This window comes from Chionomys nivalis, chromosome 12, assembly GCF_950005125.1.
Source record: "Chionomys nivalis chromosome 12, mChiNiv1.1, whole genome shotgun sequence".
NCBI lineage: Eukaryota > Metazoa > Chordata > Mammalia > Rodentia > Cricetidae > Chionomys > Chionomys nivalis.
This window is the reverse complement of record NC_080097.1, coordinates 21,367,807-21,394,465: the sequence shown is the minus strand read 5'-3', so window position 1 is coordinate 21,394,465 and position 26,659 is coordinate 21,367,807. Positions and strand designations below refer to the sequence as shown.

General features: G+C 34.1%; 1 protein-coding gene across 2 annotated transcripts in view; it reads right to left on the bottom strand.

Moving 5' to 3' along the window:
* Dach1 (dachshund family transcription factor 1) overlaps positions 1 to 26,659 on the bottom strand; it is a 373,178-nt gene that overhangs the window by 106,688 nt on the left and 239,831 nt on the right. Inside the window, exons 4-7 of one of the 2 annotated variants that reach the window (XM_057786588.1) lie at positions 21,257 to 21,412; positions 20,681 to 20,853; positions 8,277 to 8,412; positions 5,486 to 5,620 (exon numbers count right to left, since the gene is read on the bottom strand). In XM_057786588.1, the coding sequence (XP_057642571.1) occupies positions 5,486 to 5,620; positions 8,277 to 8,412; positions 20,681 to 20,853; positions 21,257 to 21,412 (600 nt within the window). The remainder of the gene's footprint in view (positions 1 to 5,485; positions 5,621 to 8,276; positions 8,413 to 20,680; positions 20,854 to 21,256; positions 21,413 to 26,659) is intronic. The other variant, XM_057786587.1, reaches the window with a different exon arrangement.

The window sequence follows — 26,659 nt, the reverse complement described above, 5'->3', positions numbered from 1 at the left end:
TCACGAGCATTGAAACATAAACATAATGATATTTGTAATTGTTCTCTTCCAACCACTTTTTCTTTGGATATAAAGAAAACTCTATGAGATGAAAGCCATGCATGATAGTACTAACTTGCCCCAATTCTTCTCCGGCTAGGTCATAGCTTTGTGATTCTTTCCTATACGCCCTCTCTAACATACTCTCCCATCTCCAACCACGTAACCCTTCCTGTTCCAGTACTTCTATTTCCTCCTTCATACTTTCTGTCTCCCACCTCCTTTCCTTGAAATCTTACCCACATTCCTCCTTACCAGTTTCCAGGCATCTTTGTATACTCCAATCTGAAAGCATGCATCTTAACATTAAAGCTAGCATTTATCTATGATAGAGAATGCATAATATTTGTCTTTATGGCTCTGGATTACTTCACTGTGAGTGATTATAATAGCTTTACCTATATGCATGAGTATTCCACAACAACTGGTTAATATTCCACTGTGTATATGAACTATATCTTCATTACATATTCACTGATGGGCAACTAGTTTGTTTATATTTTATATCTGTGGTGAATAGATCTAACCATTTGTGCAGTAGTAGCAATGGTGTTATGGGAGCAACCAATCACACTTTTTTCAGGTAGATATAAAACCTATCACATAAAATGATACCCATGCCTAGTACCAGTCTGGTTCCAAAATCATCCTCAAGGTCAGTCATATGTCATAGGGAGAATTCAATAGTATTATTCTTTTGAATATAGAGTAATAAAATGACCTCTAAGTACTGATCTTTATCCCCATATATTAGTGTTTCGCTCAACCTTGCAAAGGGAGATTATTTTTTTAATTTATGTTAATTAATATAGAGACCCACAACCAATAAACATGCAGAGAATGATAGACTACAAAGCAATCCATGCTAAATGTAGGAAATGTTCTATGGTTTGAAGGAAGTCTCTTAACTATCTCTCCTCAAATTTATCCATCTCTAAAATGCTGGTATCCTGAAGAAGACGCCGATGAAATAAAGTATTCTTTTTCTCAGAATCAAAACGAGTTCACATTATGTTGATGAAAGCATATTTGCATAAGAGAAAACAAGTGAGAGAAATGCTTTAACTATGGGGGGAGAGTAAAGAAGTGAGAAGACGGGAGGTAGAGAAGGGACAAGAGGGAATGAGCATGAAGAGCCTAATTTGTTTACTTTACTCATTTGGATTCTAATGCATTTACTAATTACTGCATTATATCATAATAATCTTAGATCTACATTCACTAGTGTGTAGAGTAAGTGAAGTCCTGATCTGAAACTTCTAGGCAGGGAGAGTAAGTAGGAGGAGGAATTAGACTCAGGAAGAAAGAAGAAGAGATGTTAGGGACCAGCCAGCCAGACACGGAGGAAGCAAAAAAGGTGGGCATACAGAATGAAAGAAAGGTAAAAAGCCCCGAGGCAAAACATAGATGAAGAGAAATGGGTTAAATTAAGTTAAAAGAGTTTGTGGAACAAACCTAACTAAGGCCACGCATTTATAACTGATAAGTGTCTTTATTTGGGAGCTGGTTGACAGCCCAAAGGAAAGGCCAACTACACAAAGTCTTCCCCAAGTGAGCCTTGAGAGATGGCAAAACTTTCTATAGGTTATAATGTGGATGTCAGTAGTATGAACATAAAATGTTTCCTGTAGCTTTATCCTCACTAATGTTCACAGCCTGAAGACTGCTTTAGTACAGAATCTGGTGTACTGTTAGCCAAACCTCCATCTTTGTTGAGCTGTATAGACTAATCTAATCTTCATGTTTGTCTGAAATGACCCTACCTCCTCATTCATTTTATACAACAATGCTGCTTCTCTGTTCATATTTATATAAAGTACATTTTGAGCTTCAGGCTTGCTAAGCCTTCTCCATCTGAGAGCCCAGACTATCTTGTCTCAGTTTCTCTGTTTTTTGTGTGTCAGTGTGTCTGTTACATCTTCATTCCCATGTCACCTCTAGTGACCGTAGGACTGAAGCCATACAAGCTGTGAGATCCCATGTACCTCTACAGTGCTGTCTGTTGGCTCATCAATACTCTCAGAGAAAAGATCCTTGGTGTTTCCCAATCCAGAGAGTACCAATAAATTTGTGATATTTATAAAGTTTAGATAAAGCAGCGTTTACTTATATATTTAGGATATACATAAATACATACATACTCTCCCACATATATGCAACCCAAACACATACACACTCACACCACACACACACACACACACACACACACACAAATATATATATATATATATGTATGTATGTATACACACACATATATCCATAACAATAAAATGTTGAAAGAGACCATGAATATAAATTTTCAAGAGATCCAGCAGGGGTGTATGTAAGAGCTTGGAGCAGTAAAAGGGATGGGAAAATAATGTAATTTATACTATAATCTCAAAAAAAATAATATTTTTTTGAAAAGACACTGTAACAACGTTTTAACTTGTATTTGCAGCATCAGAGTTTTACTAGGTATGTCTATTTTATGAACTCTTGTCTTTAATAAAAGTTTATAATCTTAATAAACTTTTTTCTATATGCCTTGTACATTTACATGTTTTACATGTCTGTGCTTTTTGTGTACAAAAGATTTCTTTTTATATTTTATATGTGCTTTAACTAAACCTTCCTAAGGCTCAAACTTCATTGGCGTGTTCTTTATTTAAAAAAAAATGAATGAGAGCATCCAGTCTGTTATTTGCTTTCTGAACCCAAATACTTATAAAGCTTCTGGACAATGAAGTGATAGCAACTTGTTTTTAGTCACATAGAAGATAGTCAACAGAATTTTAATATTAAGGAAGACACTACATGCTTAAAAGTTATTAGTGATTAAGACTTTACATTACAATCATTTCAGGCATGAAAATGAATTTTGTTATCTATGCAAAGTATCAATGTTTCCTTAAGAATTATTGCCTTGTGAATGATTTAGTAGTTAGAAAGCAAATTACACATAAAAAGTTCAAACCAAAAATGACATGAATATATAATTAATTTTTCTACATATTTCTCTAAATAAAGTTAGTTGTTCAATACTGATATGAATAGTTTCAGGGCTATTGTGAGGGACATGATAAATGGAGTAATGAAAAAATTTTTTAATTTAGGGGACTCTATCAATCTAGAAAGCCCATGAATATTTCCTATTAATTCTGTATCCTAGAAGGAGATGAAAGAGATAGAGATTCTTCCAAGAGAAAGAGCAACATAAAACAAGACACTATAATTATATCAATATCTATTAAAATTTCCATGATTTGAAATCAATAGTAGATTCATATTTCAGTTAGAATGGTAAACATCTAATTTTGTATATACAATATTGGGATACATTTGTGACTTGGACAGTATCTTTCTTCTGAGACAAAAACAATTTAGAAACCACTGCTGTGATAAATAACATTAATAAAATAATAAGGTGTGATATATATCCATCGTCATAATGCTATATATTTAAACATAGCACCAAGGATAGATAATATTGACTTGCACCTTACTATTAACTTTGAAGAATGTAACCAACACCCGTGGTTTCATTCTTTTCTATTCTTTAGTATTTTCTGGCAATTCAATCTCAATTAGTACCAGTGCTTAAATAATTCAGTTTAATTATGATTATGTTTAGATGAGTCAGAGGTTATCCAATAAAAAGAGAAAGTGTATTAATGAATAAAGAATTTCCAAAGGAAAAAAAGCAAATATAGTAAATTTGTGGAGTCAGGGGTATACAAGAAAAATAAGAGATCAAGCTCAACACATGCCATTTTAAAAATGTTCCATGGCAGTAAACATGATAATTATAGCAAAAAAAAATATAAGTAGTTTGGTTAAACTTGTAACTCAAGGATATTACATGTCTGTCAACAAGAAACAAGGTTTTAGAATTCTTCATAGAATTTTCCATAGGATTTAATGTTGTGGCTATCAGATTTTAGGAAAATATTTCATAAGCATTTTCCTAGGATTACTTAATTTCTCTTTAAAAAGAATTTTTATTTAACTACTTAAATATCTTATTTTAAGACCCTTTAAAATCTTAACAAATAAATTATTTTCTTTTCTGAATGAAGAAGAATGAACTCAGTATTTGTGCATACTAGACAAGTAATGTGTGTCTTCAGTTTCAAAGTAGTAATTCTTAGTCATGAAAACATTATTTGATTTTTTTTCAATATGGGTAATCTGGTAATCTATTTGTATAAAATTTGAAATATTTATTTAATATTAAAAAACTGGCCAGCCAGGTGGTGGTGGCATACACCTTTAATTACAACACTCAGGATGCAGAGACAGGTGGATCTCTGAATTATAAGCCAGTTTGGTCTAAGGAGCAAGTTCTAGAACAGCTTCCAAAGCTACAGAGAAACCTGTCATGGCCTGCAAGAATCTGAAAGAGAGCAAGAAGGCAAAAGGCACAGAAGAGTATGGAAGGAGGAAAAGGAAATGATATGCAAAGATATCATAATCTCAAATATCAAAGGATAAATTTAAAAGTAAATGAGAGTGGAAAAACCATAACTAGTCTTCTATATTACAACCCAAGACTTGTTATTTGAAAATATATATTTATATTTTTAGCATAAGTATTTAATATGCATAACAAAATAACATTTCAATTTCCTAATGAAATTTCTTTGTGGAGTAGGAAATTCAAATGTACATTTCTGGTACTTTTGTTGTAGAAATATATAGATCGATATAAAATATTTCAGTAGGAAACCTGAATCTTTGCAAAGTGTAGGCTTTGCTAATGAGTAATGTGTGTGTGTATGTGTGCAGGTGTGTGTGTGTGTATGTGGCACATAGCACACATGAAAGGAGAGCAGAAGTTAACCACAGGTGTTTCCTCCTCAGAAACTGTGTACTTTCATTTTGAGACAGGATCTTTCACTAGGAACTGGAACCCACCAGTTAGGTGAGGCCATAAAGCATCCATAGTCTTCTCGTCTCCACTTGCCCAGCATTAAGTTCACAAGCACGCCACTTCCTTGTCTGTTTCGTGCATGCCCTCCAGACAAGCCATTCAAGAAAGGAGCTATCTACACCGCTTGCCACACCTTTGAAGTGACCACCAAGTTTCACTTAAGAATCCTAAAAGACTTAATGATCATGTATTTTTAAATCAGAAAAAATAATTTCAATAAACTTTTTCAAGTTCCATCATGCTGCATAAGTGAAAATGGCCTTGAATACATTAAGAAAGATAAACAGAAACCTAAAATTTCAAAATTAACATTTGGGGACATATAATTCTCTTTTAAATATTCTGTGAAAATTAAATTGTCACCTACCGTTGGACAACAGGAAAGTAACAGGCCACCATTCAGACATCCTTTAATGATCAGGGCTCATATTTTATTGACATTATACATTTAGGACCTTTATGCTATTTTGCAGATGCAGAAATAGGCATGTTTCATATCCAGAACAAAAGACACGGCAGAGAATCGCAAATTACCTTTTTCAATGTGAATTCTTTTTGATTCATGTCCCATGTCATGACCAGCCAAATCTCCCTCCTTTGGCCCAGGAAGCACATTTGGTGATAAACCCATCAGCATCTGATTCATTGACAATCCATTCTGATGCACAGCTGTTAACCCCAAAACAAGGAACAGACACAAAAACATCAGAACATTGTGGTAAAAAAAGATATCATAAACATATGCTACCCAAACTTTGAATTATAATCCCTTAGTAATACCACTGGGAGATTGCTAGCCCATAATAATCCTTTAGGATAAGCAGAAAACACTGGAAATAACTCCACGTACTGTATCTGTTGTTATATAAACAAAACATTTTCCATGGTTAGAATAATGAGGAATATTCACATTAGTGCAGCGACAGCCTATGAGGTATTCAATATTATGTTCTTGTGCATCAAGTTCTCTTCTTAGTATATAGTTTCCCCCAATTTTGAAAAACTATGATCTCAACAATAAAGTTCCCTTTAACACTGTCTGGTTAAAATGAGTGATGCCCCAGTGACCTGCCACAGCCAGTAGAGTTTTCTTTATTTAAAGAACTGAAACCATTGTCTAAGTATCCTTATTGTGTTTTACTTCATAGAATATGGTGTGCCATAAGAATCTCAAAATTCATCTAAAGAGTAGTTTTCAAAACTCAAATCCAATTAATATCTACCAATTGCTTTCTCTGCTAGTGATGATCTGTCACCACTGAAATGATAAAACACTGCTGTAATTCAGATGAAGAACACTCAGGATTCACAGAATTAAGTCAATGAATTCACTTACTGAACTGGTCAAACAAAATAAATCTTGTTTATTTTGCATAATTTGAGTAAAAAATATATTGGATAAAACCTTTCTTTTCTGGAATAATAGAGAATCTTATGAATAACACTGGATTGTATTAGAGTTAATACTGACATCCAACCTTGAATTATTTTAAATTTCATTTTTTTATTAATTTATTTATTTATTAAAGATTTTTGTCTCTTCCCCGCCACCGCCTCCCATATCCCTCCCCCTCCCCCAATCAACTCCCCCTCTCTCATCAGCCCTAAGAGCAGTCAGGGTTCCCTGCCCTGTGGGGAGTCCAAGGACCTCCCACTTCCTTCCAGGTCTATCAAGGTGAACATCCAAACAGCCTAGGCTCCCACAAAGCCAGTATGTGCAGTAGGATCAAAACCCAGTGCAATTGTTCTTGACTTCTCAGCAGTCACAAGTTAGGGATAGCACTTTTATGGACAACAGAGTACGTCATCCTAGTATATTTATTTCCCACAGGATGTTTAATATCTCGAAACGTTAACAGCTTGGAGCCTTAAGTGATACAGCCATCAGTATATATTCTCTATCACATCTCCGGATTCTCCAGAGATACTGTATCACAGCTGTAGTTCTGATGAAAAATTCAAAAGCTGAGTTTAACCATGAGGAACATCACGATAATTCAAGATAAAGAGCTTTCTACAAAACAAATGTGCATGTGTTTGCCACATTGTTAAGGTAATAAATGAGGGAGATGAGAAGGACCTTGGAAGAATTTCAACATCTTTAGACAGAGACAAAAATACTAACTGTGATATGTGATCTTTAGTTTATTCTTTTCATTTATTTATTTATTTATTTATTAAAAATTTCTGCCTCCTCCCCGCCACCGCCTCCCATTTCCCTCCCCCTCCCCCAATCAACTTCCCCTCCCTCATCAGCCCAAAGAGCAGTCAGGGTTCCCTGCCCTGTGGGAAGTCCAAGGATCTCCCACCTCCTTCCAGGTCTAGTAAGGTGAGCATCCAAACAGCCTAGGCTCCCACAAAGCCAGTACATGCAGTAGGATCAAAACCCAGTGCCATTGTTCTTGCACCAGATTAAAAAAAATCAACTTGCTCTTAAAAATATTATTTGAAAAATTCAATAAATGTGAAAAAATCTATAGTGTTAAAATAATATAATAATAGTAAAATTTGATTGTGATCATTTTTTCTGTGATTTTATAGAAGACATTACTTCTGTGTAGAAATTAAAGCTTGTAGAAATTAAAAATTGAAACTGGAATTACAGGTGGTTGTGAATGACCTGATATTGGTACTAAAAAACAAACTCTGGTCCTCTGAAAGAGCATTAAATACTATCAGCACTTGATCCATTTAACCACTCCCAAGACCTAATATTGTAGCTTTTTATATAAGTCAAAGACCTACTTCAAAATTTTAATAATAACAGGAAAATATGTATTACTGATTATTCCAGACAGAACTCCTAAAATTAAAGTTATTTAATCCAGAGATCATTTAAAATGGAGAGCAAATAGACTTTTGACATTTACTGTGGTTAATTTAATTTCCGTTGTTTGTATTTGTGAATACCTATATTCAATAATGATGAATGTTAAAATCAGATGATTTCAAAAGTGGCAGAGGTTTTTTTCATTAAAAACATTCAGTTGAGTAAACCATAAACGATCTACTCAGATGTTAGATGGTTGGGAATTGGCTGTGTACTTCAAAAACTAATCTGGATGATTACTTACATTTTCTATTTCATAGCTCAAATCTTTATGTGTAGTATCAAAGAGAGGACGTTATATCAGAACCTGTTAATGCCGCATCATCCTTCACGGCATTTCAAACTGGGACGCATAATTTTGAGGAATGGCTATAGCGAGGGAGCTTCGGTACATGACACATTTGAGATCTATTTGGAATGAGGGTATTTTGATTAGAAAGTCCAGCTGCACCTAATAAAGTGTAAGATGGTGACAAGCACAAGTATGAGACCTACGGATTCTGTCGGAAGAACTCTCGGTCCGTGCAGGGGAGCTGGACACGCTGCTGCTGCGGTGTGATGATGGGTGGCTGCCTGGCCTCCGGCCCTCCTCAAGGGAAGGGGCAGGTGAGGGACTATCAGGAACACGCTCCTGCATTGCACAGAATGAAAAAAGAGAATAATAGGTCAATGGACTGAGTTTTGATTTCATGAATGGTGGATTTTCTTAATAAAATTAGAAATATGAAAAGGACTATCTCCAAAGGCCCACCACGATTAACTAGCACTTAACTGTACTAAAAGACATATTTAATCTTGACCAAAAATCTCAAACCTAGCCAATTTCATATTCTTGAATCTCCTATCATCTGAATAAGTGAGACGAAACACTCTTAAAAAGACAAGGTAGGAAATTATAATTTTTATTGGTAAACCTCAATATGGCCATGGCAAATAGTACTAATCCATTCTTTGGGGAAAATATTAGGTTATAGAAAACAATTCAAAATTTTCAGGAAGACCATCTGGACAATTAAAGAGCTGATAGAACCAAGCAAGTCTGAGTTCTGGGCAGTTATTTTGAAAGCAACTTTCCATGTGTTCACCTTCCTCAGCAGGCATTAGGCACCATTTACCACATACATCCTGGATGTAGCTGACCAGGATATTATCAGAGAATTGTTAACAGCACTTTCAGGGTGACACCACTCAAGACACATGATGGGCACAATTAATGCATTGTGGAAACAGAATATTATTTAATATTAAAATTATGTTCTATGAATCAAATAAATCTCACGACCTAGGCCCCTTTTTCCTTCCAGTCATTTCTGTTAATCAAATATACATCATGTAGGTGGCAGAGAATCCTGCTGTATTGTTTCTCTCTAAATTCCATGACGACATTTGCCTACTACTATGCCTGAACAAGCTCTGTAGCCATGCTACTTAGAGTTATGTGAAAGTATGCATCATACACATATAATGAGCTAGTATAAATGAGACTACAGATTAATAGATTAACCATTAGTTAACAGTTTATACTGTTAGCAAAAAAAATATGTTTCATCAGACATAGAAACTGACAAACTGTCTCTACAATGATCAATAAATATGTCTGAGTATAGAGGTATAGAAAAAACTTTCATATTCAAAACTGGTATTCCAGAGAGGGAAAGCTTAGTGATTAAGGAAATTGGGGCCGTTACAGAGGACCTGGGCTTGGTTCCCATCATTGGCATTGTTTAGAGCCACCTATAATTTCAGTTGCAGGGAGTAAGACATTGGCCTGGTGCTTCTGCCAGCACCAGGCATAAAGGTTGTACCATGCTTGGTGTAGGCAAGCAAACAACCATTTACATAAAATAGAGCATGCATATATACATATTGAGGATTCATTTTACAGAACATTACAAATAAAATGAAAGCAAGTATCAAAATTTCAAAGCTTTGTTTGAAAGACCCATATCATAAATCAATTCCCAATGTGTGTTCTAAAAACATGAATCTCATACAAAATTGCCTTACAAAGAACCTATCTCCTCACACAGTTTTGTGGCGATTAAAAACAATGGCAAACAAAAGAAAACCACCATCCTATTCTAGTCTAGGTGCAAGGCTATAAAATTACTGTGATGATGACTTGCTGAGCCTCAGGACCTTTCAAACAGGTCTATATAGGATTGACTTTTGGAAAAGATAATACAATCACATTAAAGAGGAACTATCAGAGGCATTATTCTACCTCAGTGTTTTCCTTCACCATAGTTGATCAGATGCTAAGAATCGAGTGCTCTAATTTCTACTAATAAAAAACCCGAGTGACATTTAGATGAATATAGGATACTTAAACTCCAACTCAACTTCAATGATCTTCCACCTGAAAGTCTGAAGATAAACAAATCACTGAAGAAAACAATGGGGAAAATTGGAAGAGAAACACACACACATTGCATATTGTTCAAATTTATAGGCATCAAAGTTGATCAGGATTGTTGGTTTCTTCCCACCTTTGGAAGCTTGCATGGCACCTTCTGGTACTATGAAAGTTAATCCTTAGGGAGGGGACATTCTGGTCAGTTCCAAGTCAAGGGTCTCTAAACTCTGTTTGAAGTGCATGGCATGTTAAACAAGAAGGTTTTTTTAATCTTCCATCTCTAGGGTAAAAATGGGCAATAGTAATAGCCTGTGCATTTAGGAGTCTCTTTAACAGTCCTGACCAAAAACTCAAAAATGGGATTATTCATGCTTGTTGTTAGAGTTTTGAAAGGTAGTGTTTCTTGGCTTAGAGGAAATGTTGTCAATCCATAAGGGAAAACTTCATTTACGTTAAACTTTTACAGAGGTTTATGTGAATTAGGTTTTTCCATTTGTTTGTTTGTTTGTTTGTTTTATAAAGCTCAGAGAACAGTGTGGAACAGGGGGATAAAGAGTGTAAGAGCCAGAGCGTCAGGGACTTAGCTGTGAGGCTGTGTCTTCTACACACAACAAAGAACTATAGGTAACTGAAAATCCTGACACAATTGTGTCCCCTCCCTAAGGATTAAAATTCATAGTGCCAGAAGATGCCATGCAAGCTTCAAAAGGTGGGGAGAAGCTGGCAATCCTGCCAAGCTTTGATGCCTATGAATATCAGCAATATGTTGTGTGTGTGTGTGTGTGTGTGTGTGTGTGTGTGTGTGTCAGAAGCTAAGCTCATCACATCTCACCAACACGACGATCTGAGCATTTGCTGAACAATGCCAACATAGACCTGCCAAAACAGAAGGGGTCAAGTCCACAAGTCCTCAAGAAAGAACTATAGGTAACTGAAAATCCTGAGTTGGAGAAATTTTCTTCCCTGGAGAAGAGATCATCAATTGATTTTCCAATACCAAATAGTCAGCACTGAAAACACAAGAACAGTATCCAGACTAGGCAGGTTAGCCAAGCAGTTGTGCCGCATGCCTTTAATCCCAGCAATCAGGAAGCAGCAGCAGGTGAATCTGTATGAGCTTGCGCCCAGTTTTTTCTACAGAGTTAGTTCCAGGCCAGACAAGGCTACACAGAGAAACCTTGTTTCAAAAAACAAACACAAAAGCAAGGAACAAAGAAATCAATCAATCAATCAAACAAACAACAACAACAACAACAACACAAAATAGCCCAAGCACGTTATATTTAGACATATATTTATCTGCATATAACAACAAAAAATTTTCAAAAGATAATGAATTTGATAGAGAACAAAGAAGAGTATATGGTAGGGTTTGAAGAAAGTGAAAGACAGAATAAATGATGTGATTGTAATGATAAAAAGGCTCAAATCAAATTTTAGAAACTGAAAATTGCATTAAATTAATATAGTATTCGATGGTCATAATTTAAGTTGCTTTTGCAGCATTTGTGTATTTATTATAGAGTATGAGTTTGAAATATTACTGTAGAATTTCTAAAAAAAATATGGATATCTTAGTGTAGTAAACATAATATAGATGAATTGCATCCATAATCAGACCAATCTTGTAAAATTTACACAACTGAATATTAACTTGTTTGTAATTTTTTCTTTCTTAAAAATAAATAAATATTATCTATAATTCCAAGCAAGAGTTTTGGTAGACCTACACCCATTTCCCTCTCCGCATTTCTTTCCCTATCCTTCCAGCAGTTTTCTTTCCCAACTTTATATGTTTATATTTTTAAACTCTGAGTTCAGTTAGCACCACCTATCTGTGCCTGGGCATAGGAACACTTGTTAGAACACGCAGAGGCTCCCAGGGATTTTATCCTTGAAAAAAAAAAAAAACTGTCTATTTCTGCAAGCATGACTGACAATAAAAACAACTTCTAATTTAGAGAGATTGGGTCTTCCAGTCTGGCTGAGTTTTAAATTGCTAACACTTTATTCATATAAAAATTTAGAATTTGTACTTGAGAATGATAGTTGACTTTTATTAAAATAGAATCGTCTAAATTAACCAATATATGTTCTGCAAAACATGACATCATTGTTTCCAGTACATTTTAATATGTCCTGTAACAATCATGCTATTACTTGCAATGGCATTTGTTCATAATGTGGATGAACAGAAATAAAATACTATCTAGAATTAAATCAATTTCTGTAAGATCATTTGCAAATCTGACTTTCATGGCATTACAAAGTTCATAGCCAGTCCTAATGGAAAGTAAGGGAATATGGTTCCTCGTGGATATTTAATTCTCAAAACCTAAGTATTTATATATAAACTATGGCAATGACTATATATGTCAATATAAAGCACTCCGTGTTTCTTTTGACATATTTCATATAAGTAGAAAAACATCCTATTATTCAATATGTGTGTTGCAATCTCCTATGCTGATTTATTTCACTCATTAATCATTTACTTACTTCTTTATCCATTTAACATACCCTAAAAATGACATAATAAACTAAGTAAAAATTGACTAAAGTCTCAATATAAAATACAGTTCTAATCATGGTTTAAAACTAGGGGAATTGTAAAATTTAAAACATTTAACTGGCTTCCCTTATTTGACTTTATTGTAGTTTTAGACTTAAGAACAGAGAATACTATGACAATACATAATACATTTATTTAAAGAAAATATTTTATGCAAATTCTATGATTTAAAAGCTTAATTATTCAATTGAAACTCTTTATAAATTGAGACACAACATATTCAGTCATTTCGCTTAATGTATAATTTCAATCCTTAAAACATGATGTATTGTTCCTTGAAGAATTTCATTAAAGCAAAATCCATTGAACAAGTAAGATTTGAATACATTGTGGCACAATAAATTAATTTATTTCAACAGCTTAATTCTTTTATCATATTTATATGCTTGCCTTTCAAGGATATTCTATAGGATGGAGAATAATGAAGACAGTAAAGAATAGCTTCGAGAGAATCTTGTAATTATTAGTGAAACAAAATAGATAATGAGTTTTATTTAGACATAATAGGAAAGAAGTAGTTCAGTGTCTTTGGGGAAACTATGTAAGCTGGATTTATAATTTCATTTGCTTGGTACTTTTTAACCTCTAAGCTTGGCCTGAGGTAGAACAGAGAGGAAGATTATTTAATACTTTGACACACTGCTTTATAGTCCTACATCAACTCCACCAATCAATAAAACACAATCTTTTGCAATGTTCCATCTTTATAAAACTCGCCACAATAATAAATGAAAATTTAAGAGAGTACTCTTTCTCTACAAAAAGGTCGAACTAATAAAGTAATGGTATAAGAATAACTGCAAAGAAAAGCCTGCATACTGACGCAGAGCAATAAGCATTGTTCTCATGGTAATTTCAAATCAAAGGTGGAATTCAAAACCACTGCACTCATCTTGCTGCACCCCTGACTGATTGACTATCTTGAATGTGACATACTGAATATTTTCACTACAACAAAGCATTACTGTAGCTACCTGTTTTCTACTATGAAAATAATGGTTATATTCCCTAAAAAAGAGTAAATAATCACAACTGCTTTACTTCAATGAGGATTTCGCAGAGATTTAATTAATTTAGTCCTCTATTTCACCTCCTTCACTCTCCTTGTCTTTATTTCAGTTAGAGATCCTCTCATGGGGAATGGCTTAGAAGTAGATAAACAGCTACTTTTACTGTCAAATAACATCTTTCTAAAACTTCTTAGTTTACAAGTTGACATAGTTGGTCAGTGTTTCTGCTTAATACATGACCAAAATCCCATACTTCCATATTCTTGATTTTTCTATTGTTCACATTTACATAGTTTCATTTAGCACATAAAGATATAAAAAAGTAGCATTTATTTTTTTGCATTTGGAAAATGTTGAAAAGGACTTCTAAGACACATACTGAGTGATGTCAACATACTTATAATAACTAAAGACCAATGAACTAGTATTTGAAAACTCTATCAATTCCATGCCCTACATTGAGGGGCCAAAGAACATGGGTGATATTTAAAATATCTTTTGGATGATAAAATACAAGAAATATTCTATTTTACATAATTTAACCAAACAGGTTCTAGAAATATAATCTTAACTTTATTCTCCTCTAGCTTTTCAACGTGCTCATTTTAGAGGTGTATTTTTCATTACATACATGGCACTTCTGGCAGTCTTATTGTATTATAGGGCACAGAAATATAAAGTTAACCAAAGCAAGAAATCAAACTAGTGACTTGAAAATTATAAATCATCTTAGTAAAAAAAAAAAGAATGCCAATTATTGCCCCTTTCAGGCAGGTTTCTACTATTTAGTCTAGGCTTTAATTGAACTCAGAATCCTCCTGCCTCCGCTTCCCAAGGACTGGGAATACAGATGTGAAATATCAGTCAGTACTAGCATTGAAACTAAAAGGTTGAATTCCTTCCATTCTGGCCAAAGGAAATGTTGGAATGAAGGACACGAACAGAAATTGGGTCAGTTCAGACCTGGTTTTCTTGCTGTTTGTTGTCATCTCTCTGCACAGCAAATACTTACAGCCAGATTTTCATTTGCTTAGGTACTGTACATGTTCGTAAAGACCACCCCTACTCTAATCCTTTTATCTGCAGTTGCTTTGATGTAACTAAATGATATTTATCTTCTTTTATTTTTTGACTCTATACAGAATTGGAGCTGGAGTCTACATTGAAGTTTGTTTCGCCACAAGTGCATTTTAAGGATAGGGTTACATGCCTTTCATAGCAGAGTATCTTACCTGCCTTTTATGACAGCAACAACCGCTGATAATCACACCTGTCATTCATCACTTCAAGGCATTTAGAATATGGAGATATTATCCCTTACTCATTTATTGGATAGACTAATTATATGATCATAAAATTTGTTAATTCTGGGATGTCATTTACACAAAAAGGGAAGAAAAACACTTCCTCTCTTTTTATTTACTTCTGCTTTCTTTGAAATATGAACTGGACTCCAAATAAGTCAATTGGTTTTTTTTTTTTTTTTTTTTTTTTTTTTTTTTTTTTTTTTTTTTTTTTTTTTTTAGCACAGGGTATCTTTGTGTAGCCCTTGCTGTCCTGGAACTTGCTGTGCAGACCAGGGTGAAGTCAAATGCAAAAAGGTCCACCTGTCTCTGCCTTCTGAGTGTTGGGTTTTAAGGTGGGCACCACTACTGTTCAGCAGGAAGTCAATTGTTTTATAATTTTGTTTTTAGGTTAGATGTTAAACAACTTAGCATGAGCCTGGGAGGTGGTACAGCAAACCCACTAAACCCTGAAATCCTACTCCAAGCAACAATTTTAAACTACTAAATATATGTATTTCAGCAAGAAACAGTTTTTTAAAATTGTTGATATCATTACATATGTAATAAATAAAATGGAATCAGAACAGTGATTCATTGAGAGGTTTTAGAGGGATGATTTAAAGGATCCCAAGAGAATCAATTAGCAAAGCATTCCTACCTACTAAAGAGCTTGCTGATGATAAAAAGGAATGAATCTCTTGGTTTAGATTGCTTATTTGACTTCATGATTTAATATAATAAAGGAAAACCTCCTAAAATTTAGAAATCAAATAGAAATTGCATGAATTGTCTATTATAGAGTTTCGGGGTGTTTCATTTCAACATATCTATAGAATCTAAATCAAGGGACTAGAAATTAAATTTTTAAAAAGTAGGTAAACACAAATTTATAATGGAAACAACAGATTAAGAAAAAATTGACATAGTAGGATGATTGTGATGTATTCTGGGAAAGATACCAGATTCCCTACTCCCACAAATAACAAACAAAAAATCCCAGGATTTGTGTTTATATTTGTAGACTGTTGTATAAATTGTGGTTTATGTCCAAGTCCAGGTTCTTGGCTCTGATCAGTTTACTTCTACAGTGCTGTACAGAGGTAGAGGGCACCTTCAGGGAAAAAAAACCTCAAAATTAGTCAAAAAGCTTTTAGAAAGTATTAGAATACATGATCTGGAGACAGAGATATCATACACTCTTAAAATCTTTAATTGACTGAATCAAAAAGAATCAGTGAAAATCCTTCGTCTGAAAAAAATATTTTTAAATTAATATCAAAATACAATTTTCAATTTGATTAATAGATAAATTTGAATAATATATATATTCCTCAATGTTTATTTTGCTGAAATTAAGCACCATTCAGCTCATGTGTGTGTGTGTGTGTGTCTGTATCTGTATCTCTGTGTCTGTTTGTAGATGGGGAAGCTGTCGGAAAATGTTTCTCAACCACAGAGGAAACTGGATTGCATGATATATGTATTGGTTAACCTTGGTGATAAACTTTAGGGGGGGGATGTAGAATCACCATGGAAACAAACTCCTGGAAATGTGTGTGAGGAAGTATTTAGATTTGTTTAGCAGAAGTTGAAGACCTATTCTGAATACGAGGAGTATTATAGAGTGGTGTTGGATACCAGTCTGAATAAGAGGGACTAGCTAAGCAGTAGCCCTCACCACAGTTTTCTGTAGAGACAATGTGACAAGCTTCCTTCAGCTTTCCAGCCATGACTTCCTTATCATGTCCAACCTTCAAACTGTGTGCCTAAAGAAACCTTTCATTTCTTCGTGGTTATGGTAGGGTATTTTATCACAAAATTCAGAAAAGTAACTAAAACCACACAAAAATCTCAATTTTATTGTCACTTTATATTCAGTGAATGGTGACAGTAAAAACACATTGACCTCACTGATATAATCGACTCATATACATTTTACAATAACTTAATGTATATCTATAAATGCATAGATCTTACAAACTTAAGGTAAAATTCTGATTTTTCTTAAAAAAATGCCCATTTTTTTTTTAAATTTGCCCAAATAAACCATTCCAGTCTCTGAGCACTTCTAAAAGCAATATCACTGCTCTAGGGTCTTCATCTAGCTTTGTTTCCCTTGACATTTGTTTTTAATTCTAAATATTCAGTGGCTTTAAATTTTTCTCCCTCTGTCTCTACAGCATTTGAATTTCTTTTGTTTTATTTTTGTCCTGTCACAATTATCCACAAGAATGCAAGATTCAGAAGAAATTAAGTCATCAGACATCTGCTGTCGAAACAAACTTTCTATATCAAGGATGAGAGAGCACTGTGTGTGTGTGCAGGTGTGTGTGTGTGTGTGTATGTGTGTGCAGGTGTGTGTGTGTGTGTTGCTAGGCGAGTAACTCCTGTGATGCTAGGCAAGCAATCTTCTAATTGAACTGTGTCATCTCAGCCCCTGATAACAAGTTTTACCTAACACTGTCTTTGCACATGAAAGCAGTCATAGACATTATCCAATTTTATTTTAAAAAAAAGGAGTATATCTGCCTCAAACAATCTTTATTTATACAAGTAAAAAGTTCAGCCTTATAAAATTTACATCTATGATATAATAATGTTATGTTATTTTTAATCACTTCTATATGAAAAGGCATTTCTACTCAGGGGACACATTAGGTATCACAATGGATCGATTCTATTTCCTGAGCCAACAACTCATAGGTTGAGACTCCGGTCTAATTTGATAGTAGTAGTCAGTATGTCGTTGAAGAAAAGTATCAGGGCATTCTGTTTTGTAAAAATAAGGAACAGAGGAATCTTTTATAATATAATACCCTCAGAGGTATATTATTCTCTTTTATTTTATACAACGTATTTTTACTTCCATTGTCCCTTAGTTTGTGCTTAATATTAATCCTTATCATCAATTATAAAATATGAATTACTCGTTCGGCATGTAGACAATCCTTAACATTTCTGTTTTCTACTCAGTAGCTATTTTTTTTATATGGAGTTAATTCTTTAGTATTTAACGTTATACTTGCAACTGGTCTTTACATCTAGAATCTTGTCAAGCAAATCAACTTAAGGCACCGTTCTAATTACCCACTGGGGTCCGTTATGTCCAATGTGACATCTCTGTCAGCCATTTTCTTTGGGAAAAATAAAACTTCCCTAAACTCCATTTAATTAGTAAGATAAAGTAAGTTTCCTAAACAAGATTTGAGCAAGGGAGTGTACTAATATCACACTCAGAAGCTTTCATCATTAGCTTAGAACCTGGTTCTGTCACTGAGCGTATCCAGGGTTTAAATGTAAAATGAATGCTGTCTGTCAAGAAAGAAGCCCTCTGAAGATGGGTTTTTCAGCAGTTCTACAATCCGCTTGGTCTTCCCTTTGATAGTGCAGTGGGAACTGTCTGCTCTCTGCAGTTAATCTCAACTATAGCCATGTTTCTCCTGTCCTTGTTAGCATCATGATTTATAGCATGATCCAGAACTTCCTCAGCTCTAGTTGTTGCCAATTTCTGAAAATATTTGTCCCAATAGACAAGGAAATGGGATATCAGCATGACTTAGTAGGTGTTGGCATGCTTTTGAAGACGTAAAACTCCGTTACTTTGTTGTCTCCTCTTTGGACATTTCCTTCCTTCCTAGATCTCCTTCCTGTGCATTCTGAAACTTAGATCAAGAAACCACATAAATATTTCTGAATTTGTAACAATATAGTTATGGGTAGATACCTAAAGACAAGTCCAGAAGAAAAATAACTTCTTCCTCCTACTTACCTCAAATTAAACACAGTTACTAAAAGCTGCTTCCAGATTGCAGCATTACAGTTAACATGAGCTGCTGCACAGACAACTACATGTATACAGAAAAGAGTAGTAATCCAAGTCTCCTGATATTACTCCATGCTTTCTAATTCAAAATATATAAGGCATAACCTCCTAATTTATAACTCTACTTTTAAACCACTAAATCTGTGTCCTAGACATTTTATTGTTATGTCTTACCTAAAAGAGAAATTGCGGGATGCTTACATTTGAAAGTTATATAAGTATACTATGTGATATTTTGAAACATGAATAATTGAATCTTTTTATAAAAGCAGCTTATTTTTAATTATGTTACAGGTAAATTTGTGTCTGCCTATGTACATACAAGTGTATGTGTTGCCAGAGTCCAGAAGAGGGTGTCAGGTCTCATGAAGTTTGAGTTACAGGAATTGTAACATGCCTGAAATGGGTGCTAGGAACCAAATTCAGGTTTTTCTCCATGAGCAGTAAGTGCATGATCTTAACATTAAGACATTTCTCTAGCCCCAACATCTTATAATTAAAACTAGTATCATAAGTGTTAAAATAGCATACATCACAGGAATAATCATTCTTCAAAGACATTTTTCTTGACTTCAAAGGTCATTTCTATGAGATTTTATACATGTCATATTCTTAGTGCTAAGTTTTCAAAAAGTAGTAAGTGTACTGATGGTAGAATGTCTTTTGAGGAAACGTGATCTCACTGGCTTGCTCCCAGGGAGTGGATTTTAGTAGCTGATCTTTATGCTCTGCAATGCAATTTGATTCCTCTCCTTATCCGATATTTATACTTTGGAAATTATATGAGACATGCCTTTTCATCAACAAAATCATTTTTAAACAAGAAATCTGTTTTTATACCAAGTAAATTCTTTTTAACATTCTTCCAGCATTTCTGTTTGTATGATTTTTAATTTTTAAGACAAAGTTGCACTGAGTATTAGTCCAGCTAGCCAGTAGCTCATGAATCTCCGATCAGCCTCCCACACACTGGTATTACAGCTGCATGCCAAAACATCTCATTAGTACACAGACAGTTTGGGTAGGACATAATCCAAAGATGCACTGGATTCACGTGTCAGAAAAATACAGGTTATTATCACGCTAAAGGATGACAATGCAGCAAAAGCTATTCTTCACTGACAAGAAATTGATCTACTTTTAAAGCCTTTTTGTTATTTCTTATTCTTCACACCATTTGACAGCTTCAATCTAAATGCATGTTGTAAAATAGTAAGAAATAATTTATTTATGCATCTATAATACATGTACACATACTTAATTTAATACAAACACATAACAGAGAGTGAATATGATAAATATATAATATACACATGTATAAAGTATACGTAATTACACTACTCTCCATTACAGAATATCCTAAAATGTATAAACACTCAACTTCATTATTTTACACACTGTTTAGACACTGCATCCATACTGAAACATTCATATTTTAGATGCTGACTACAATGAGAAAGATTGTTATATACTTCCAATGTGATATGTTTAATAAGCGACAGAATTTTGCTCCCAAGGTTGTCTGATTATCCATACCTAAAGACTTATTAGACTATTGATAAAACTATATATAAACATCATTGTGTTTAAGATCCAAGATAAGTTGAATCATATAACTTACTTAATTTACTCCCCTATGTTCTTACTATTAAGCAAGAATTTAAATTTGCTCAAGCTAGTTTAAATATCTTACCTCACTACATGTAGTTTTTTTTTTTCATTTATACTCACAGACTATTTGATAATCTTTAAATTTTAGAGGTGAGATTTACTTATGGGAATAAAACAAATGTACAAAGGGATGGTAATATAAGACGAATATTCCAAAACAACAATGTGATGAGACAGCTACCTTAATAACTGATGTCTCCACCCTAGATGGAGGACTTTGAACTTGTGCCGCTGCCGCCATATTTGCAATGGTGCTAAGGTGGTTCATCTGGCTCATCGCCATGGTAACAGATGCTGGAGGTAGGCTTACAGGGATTAGAGGATGGGGCATCATCATAAAAGGAAGTTCCAGTCCTAAAAGCAGAAAATACATAGATCATCATTGCTGCACTCCAGTTGAAATTATCAGTGACATGTCATTAAGAGTTAAACCATTAAAAAATACTTTAATAGTGATGGTCAAGGAAAAAAGTTTATTTGTATACAGTAATATTCACTCATGACTGGGAAATTAAGCTTACAATTTGTCACCATAATTCATCACATCATTGTTTGTGTCTGTTTGTGTGTGTGTGTTTAATAAAAATATTCTATTCTTGGCTCTATTATTCCTCTGGGCAATGTAACAAATTAGAGACATGCTATAGTTTTCATTGATTAACTGTGTGAATACAGTATATGCTTTTATCATTTTGCTAATCATTAAAGAAAAAAATCTTAAAACTACCACTTTTAGTGCTAAAAATTGCCATCGTACCATTTGGCAGAAGGTGGCTGTGCTGAAGATGGTTGAGAGGGTGACTAACTGGAAGGCTATACGCAGCAGGCATGCGGGCATGTGTAACAGGCGCCTGACATCCCTGGGATGGGGAAGAGTGCAGTGTTTCCTTATCCCAAGAACCACCACTGCTGCCTGTGGGGAACGAATATAAATTATTTGGATGTAATATTAATCCAAATTATCCAAACACTAACTTTAAATGAGATCTGAGAAGGATTAACATTAGGGAATTAGCAATTTTGCTTGAAGGGAAGGTTAGCTGAAGTAAGAGAACTTTTCCCTGACCTGTGTTTGCTCATTGTTTTCTTATTTCTTAGACAGGATGTCTAATTTCAACAAAGTAATAGTTTTGAAACATTTAACCTACTTGTAAAGTCTAATCCTGTTTGAACTAACTAAGTTAATAATAAATCATCTTTGCCATACAACGAATTCTCCTTTGAACCAGAGTAAAATACATGTTATCCAATGCAAAGCTGGTCTTTTAATAAATGGTAATCTTATCAAGCTTTAAGTTAAAGTGCATGACTTAATTCCACCACAAATACAAAAAAAGAAAAAAAATGGATTCCTAAGAACAGAACTTGGTTAGGCAATGAACAAAAAACCCAAAAATCACTTTAGGAAACACAATATCAAAGCAACATAACAAAGGAGTGTGAATGGGTACATCACTGGCTTTCAAACAACGAGAAATGCAAATTTTGGACTGGAGCAGTATCAGTTGTCAAAGTGAACTGTTCATTGGAGGACAGACACTTCAATATTCAGGACAATGTTCAAATATTCTAGCTCTTTGGAAGGATTTCTTAGAAGGAATTTACAAATCCTGTCTTCAGATTAGCTTGGCAACATGAATACATTCTTCTAGAACATTTTAACATGAAATTATCCATTTATTTTTTTCTGCTACCTTATGAGTTTATTTTAAAGTAGACTAGACTATCAAAAAGATAGAAAGAGCAAAGTTGGTAAAACTCCAATTTACTGCTTGAGCTCTACTAAAGCAGTGCTGTAAAATCTCTACTACATACTTTTCAATAAAGACTACTTAGTTACTGCTGTGATATTTTTCCTTTACTTCATGAAGACAGTTAAAGTTCAATGTAAATTCAAACTCATTAACTCAATACTGTCTGCATCTCAGAGGAAATTGTTCAGAAGTGGGTAATGAAAACTCAATTCAAATTCTTCAGCAATCAAACAAAGCAATTTTATTAAACAATGAAAAGAATCAATTAAAATGGATATCTTTATTATTTTACTACAAACCATGACAGTTTGGGTTTTAAAAGTTCATAGCTTTATTTAGGAATGCCTCACTTAAAAGATATTATTCCAGCCTGCTTCCACACAACAGTTTATTTTCATAGTCAATAAATTTAGATACCTTACTCTTCTACAGAGGACTCTTTTTCTTATCTTAGGCAAATGTGAAATAACTTCACAGATGTGATCTTTCCAAAGGTACCGTGACAAGAGAATACTGGAATAAGACACTCCAAATAACCTCCCTTTGTTTTACATAGTTAAAACACGATAAGTGAAAATTTTAAGATAGTCAATTTAAAGGAAAAACGGTAACTAAAAGTCTGCTTGAATAGCAGTGGAAAGATAACACTTATTTTCCCATCTCTGCAGAACACCAGTCTGTCAGATTCTTGGTCTACAGAGCTGTCAGAATGCCACACGAGTGTTTTTATTAGGAAGTTTCTTATGCTACATTGAACTTCTCACTACACGGAAGGCTCTTAGCCATCTCCACCGATCATCATTTGCTAAAGACTCATGATGTTAGCTCATTTAGGTAATAAATAGAGCAAACAATTAAGAACTAAGTCTGATGAAAAATATACAATATATAACCAAGTCAGCTGTAAGTGATTTTTGCATTATTTATAGCATACTCCTTCTCCATTAGCGTGAACAAATGAGAAATGAAAAGCGGCTGCTTCAGAACAAGACATGCCTACAATTAGTAAATGTATAATCTCAAACGTTTTCATTTTCTACAAGATCTGTGACACTATAAACAAGTACATAAATACACAAATGTATATATACTTTGCCTCTATGTAATAAACAGCCCCAAATATTTAAAAATAATAATCACTTTAAATTGTATTTTATTTGAAATAGAATTCATCAGATTCCCCCTCTTTTCCTTCCCTCCAACATCTCCCAGCTCCTCTCTTTTGAATTCTCTCTGTGCCTCCAACGCTCAAGTTGATACCCTCCTTTCTCTATTATTTGTATGTCTGTGCATGCATACACACACATATATACATATACAACCTGATGAGTTCATTTATGTTGTTTGTGTGTAAAGCTGACCCCTCTACTATGGGCAATCACTAAGGGGATCATACTGAAAGGGGACAATACTCCTTCTCCCAACAGTTATTAGTTGCCTATAGTTCTCTGTGTAGGGGTAGCACCCAACAAAGTTACTCCCCTTCCACGTTAACAAACCCACTGCTATTGCCACAATTACTTGTAAGACAGAAGAGAAAACTCACTAAGCAGTTTAATAAGTAGAAAACATTAGACCATTTTGGTTGCAGGAAGGAGAAATAAAAAGATATCAATTCGGTTTTCTACTTCAGTTTCTCAAAAAGCACTTTATTTTACTGATAATCAAAATAAAAAGATGATTCTGATACAGCCCTTTCATCTTGAAAGAGATAACCAGTTGTTTCTAGCTCAAAGAGTATTTAAAAATATAAAGTGGTAAAAGTCAAAGAAGGATTTGTGAGCTCTTTGAAAAACTCATATTGTTTTGTTTTTGATACCTTAGAATTTTCAACCATATTTTAATGGACTTAGCCAAAGGTATTCCTCTCCACCCCCAGTTTTGGGCAGATCATGAAAGAACACAGGCTAGGTAGTGCATGTTTATGGACTAGTAACAGCAGGACACACAGGAAATTGTTATGTAATGACAGCAAGCGGTCAAGCCAAACGTGCGATGAAGTACATCTACCGTTATCAAATTTATTTACTCTTTTTATTTTTAAATTCATAATAATATTTGACATTAAATTTTTATCTCCATCCATGATTTAAATTTTCCTTCTGAAATAGCACCTTGAATTCAAACATTTACTTTTCTATTCATTTTGGTTTATTCTTAGGAACATGCTATTAAAATGGAATTTATAATATCACTCTCACTAAAAGAAAGATAATCAACTCAGATGTTGAAACACAATTCATAGGTAAGACAGGAAATAGAAAGTGTCCGGAGAGTATGCTTAATTTTTCTTTATTCAATTGCAAAAAATGAGTATATGAATGGCACGATTTCTAATCCTACTATAAATAATTGTTTTACCATTTAATTTATTCCTTTAATTCTTATATATACCCAATATGAATTTCACAACAGTTAATTACATTATTCTCAAATATTTTAAATAGAGTACACACAAAATAATATAACAGAAATTATGGTGACCTGTAAATCTTTTTTTTTAATTATCGTGCATTCAAATTTGAAAAACATAGTTGAATATTATTATCATTTATACCTAAGTGACACAGAATGTGTTGTTCTGAATTCCCACAGGTTGACCGTGATAGAGGAGACAAATCTCGAGGAGATTAACAGTCACAGTACTGCTTAGTGAGTGACAATGACAGGCAGTGAAAGGAACCTGACATTGTCAAGATTCTTTGACAATGAAAATGTCAAGAGTGGATGCTTCCTGCATACCAGTGGAGACCACTTAGGAGGAGGTCAGCTCGATCCTATAGTGAAAGCAGGGCTACTGAGCAAAAGCAAACAGTAGTCACACATTCTACAGACATTCAACTGTTATTTCAGAGATTAGAAAAACAGATAAAGGATTTTTCAGTGGATACCTTTCATCTGAAGTGAAAAGTAACACATAAAGTACTATGTGTACTTTATGCTGGTTCTAATGTAAACTTAGAAATAGTCCTTATGTGCACTATAAAACAGAGTCCTTCCCTCTGTCTGTTTCTATTTATTTATTTATTTATTTGTTTGTTTGTTTGTTTATTTAAGATTTCTGCCTCCTCCCCGCCACCACCTCCCATTTCCCTCCCCCTCCCCCAATCAACTACCCCTCCCTCAGCAGCCCAAAGAGCAGTCAGGGTTCCCTGCCCTGTGGGAAGTCCAAGGACCTCCCACCTCCTTCCAGGTCTAGTCTGCCTCTGTCTCTATACCTTTCTGTCGCTCTCTGTCTCTCTGTCTCTCTGTCTCTCTGTCTCTCTCTGTCTCTCTGTCTCTCTGTCTCTGTCTCTCTCTCTCTCTCTCTCTCTCTCTCTCTCTCTCTCTCTCCCTTTCTCATTTACTAGCTATGCCCATTTGATTTAACACATAAATGCTAAAATCATCTAGCATTTTGGTTTGACTTCAAATTGTTTTAGATAAAATAAAATGAGCAATTTTCAATCATTAATATCAACCTTACTAATTGACAAAGGATAACTTCAGAACGTGAATCCACAGACTACAATTTAATTCTTAGAAGTATAATTAATTAAGGGCATACTCTAAACTGGATCACTTTGTGAAACTAGGGATCAAACTTGATGCCTTGAACTTCCTTCGAGTGTGCTAATCCACTAAGAAACATCTCAGTTAAATTGCAACACCTTTGAGACCTATTTACTAAAACACATAGCTGAGAATCTTTGGAAAGTCATGAAAACAGGAACAGCCAAAAGAAACCGAAAATAGAGAATTATTTCAATTTTAAATTACTAGGAATTTGAACTCATGAGAAATATTAGAATCAGTATTTTGTGTTTGTGTTGAATACAGATCTTGACATACTTTCCGTCTTTTAAACCTAACTCCAGAAAGTTTGATGCAACTGAAAATAAAAGAAGTACAGGCATTACTATCAAGATAAAAGGTAAAGTAGAATATGTGCAAAAAAGGACGTAATTATATCAGAGAAGACAGTGCTGTTTGATGCTATGGCTGTCGTAAGACTCATTAGCACTACACTGTCACTGTTAACCAGATGAAATAGACCCCTGAAACAAAGCAAAACAAATCCAGTGAACCAGAAAACACTTCCATAGGATTCAATGCAAGGGAAGAAAGAGTTGCTAAATTATTTTATATTTATTAAACTTATGAATCCTGTTAACATATGTGTTAAACTGATAGTAAGTAAAAGTCAAGTGATTTATTTTCCATGAAAATAATGTTGAGCACAGATTTGTTTATTTCCACAAATTAAACTCTGTGGCAGACATTGACATAGAAATGACCCTACCATATATATATGTGACCTGACAGTCTAAAATATAATCAAACAGTTCCTCAAAATCAAGTATTATATTATATCATATCAGAGATATCAGATCATATACCACCTAACCTACTAGCGGCACATATAT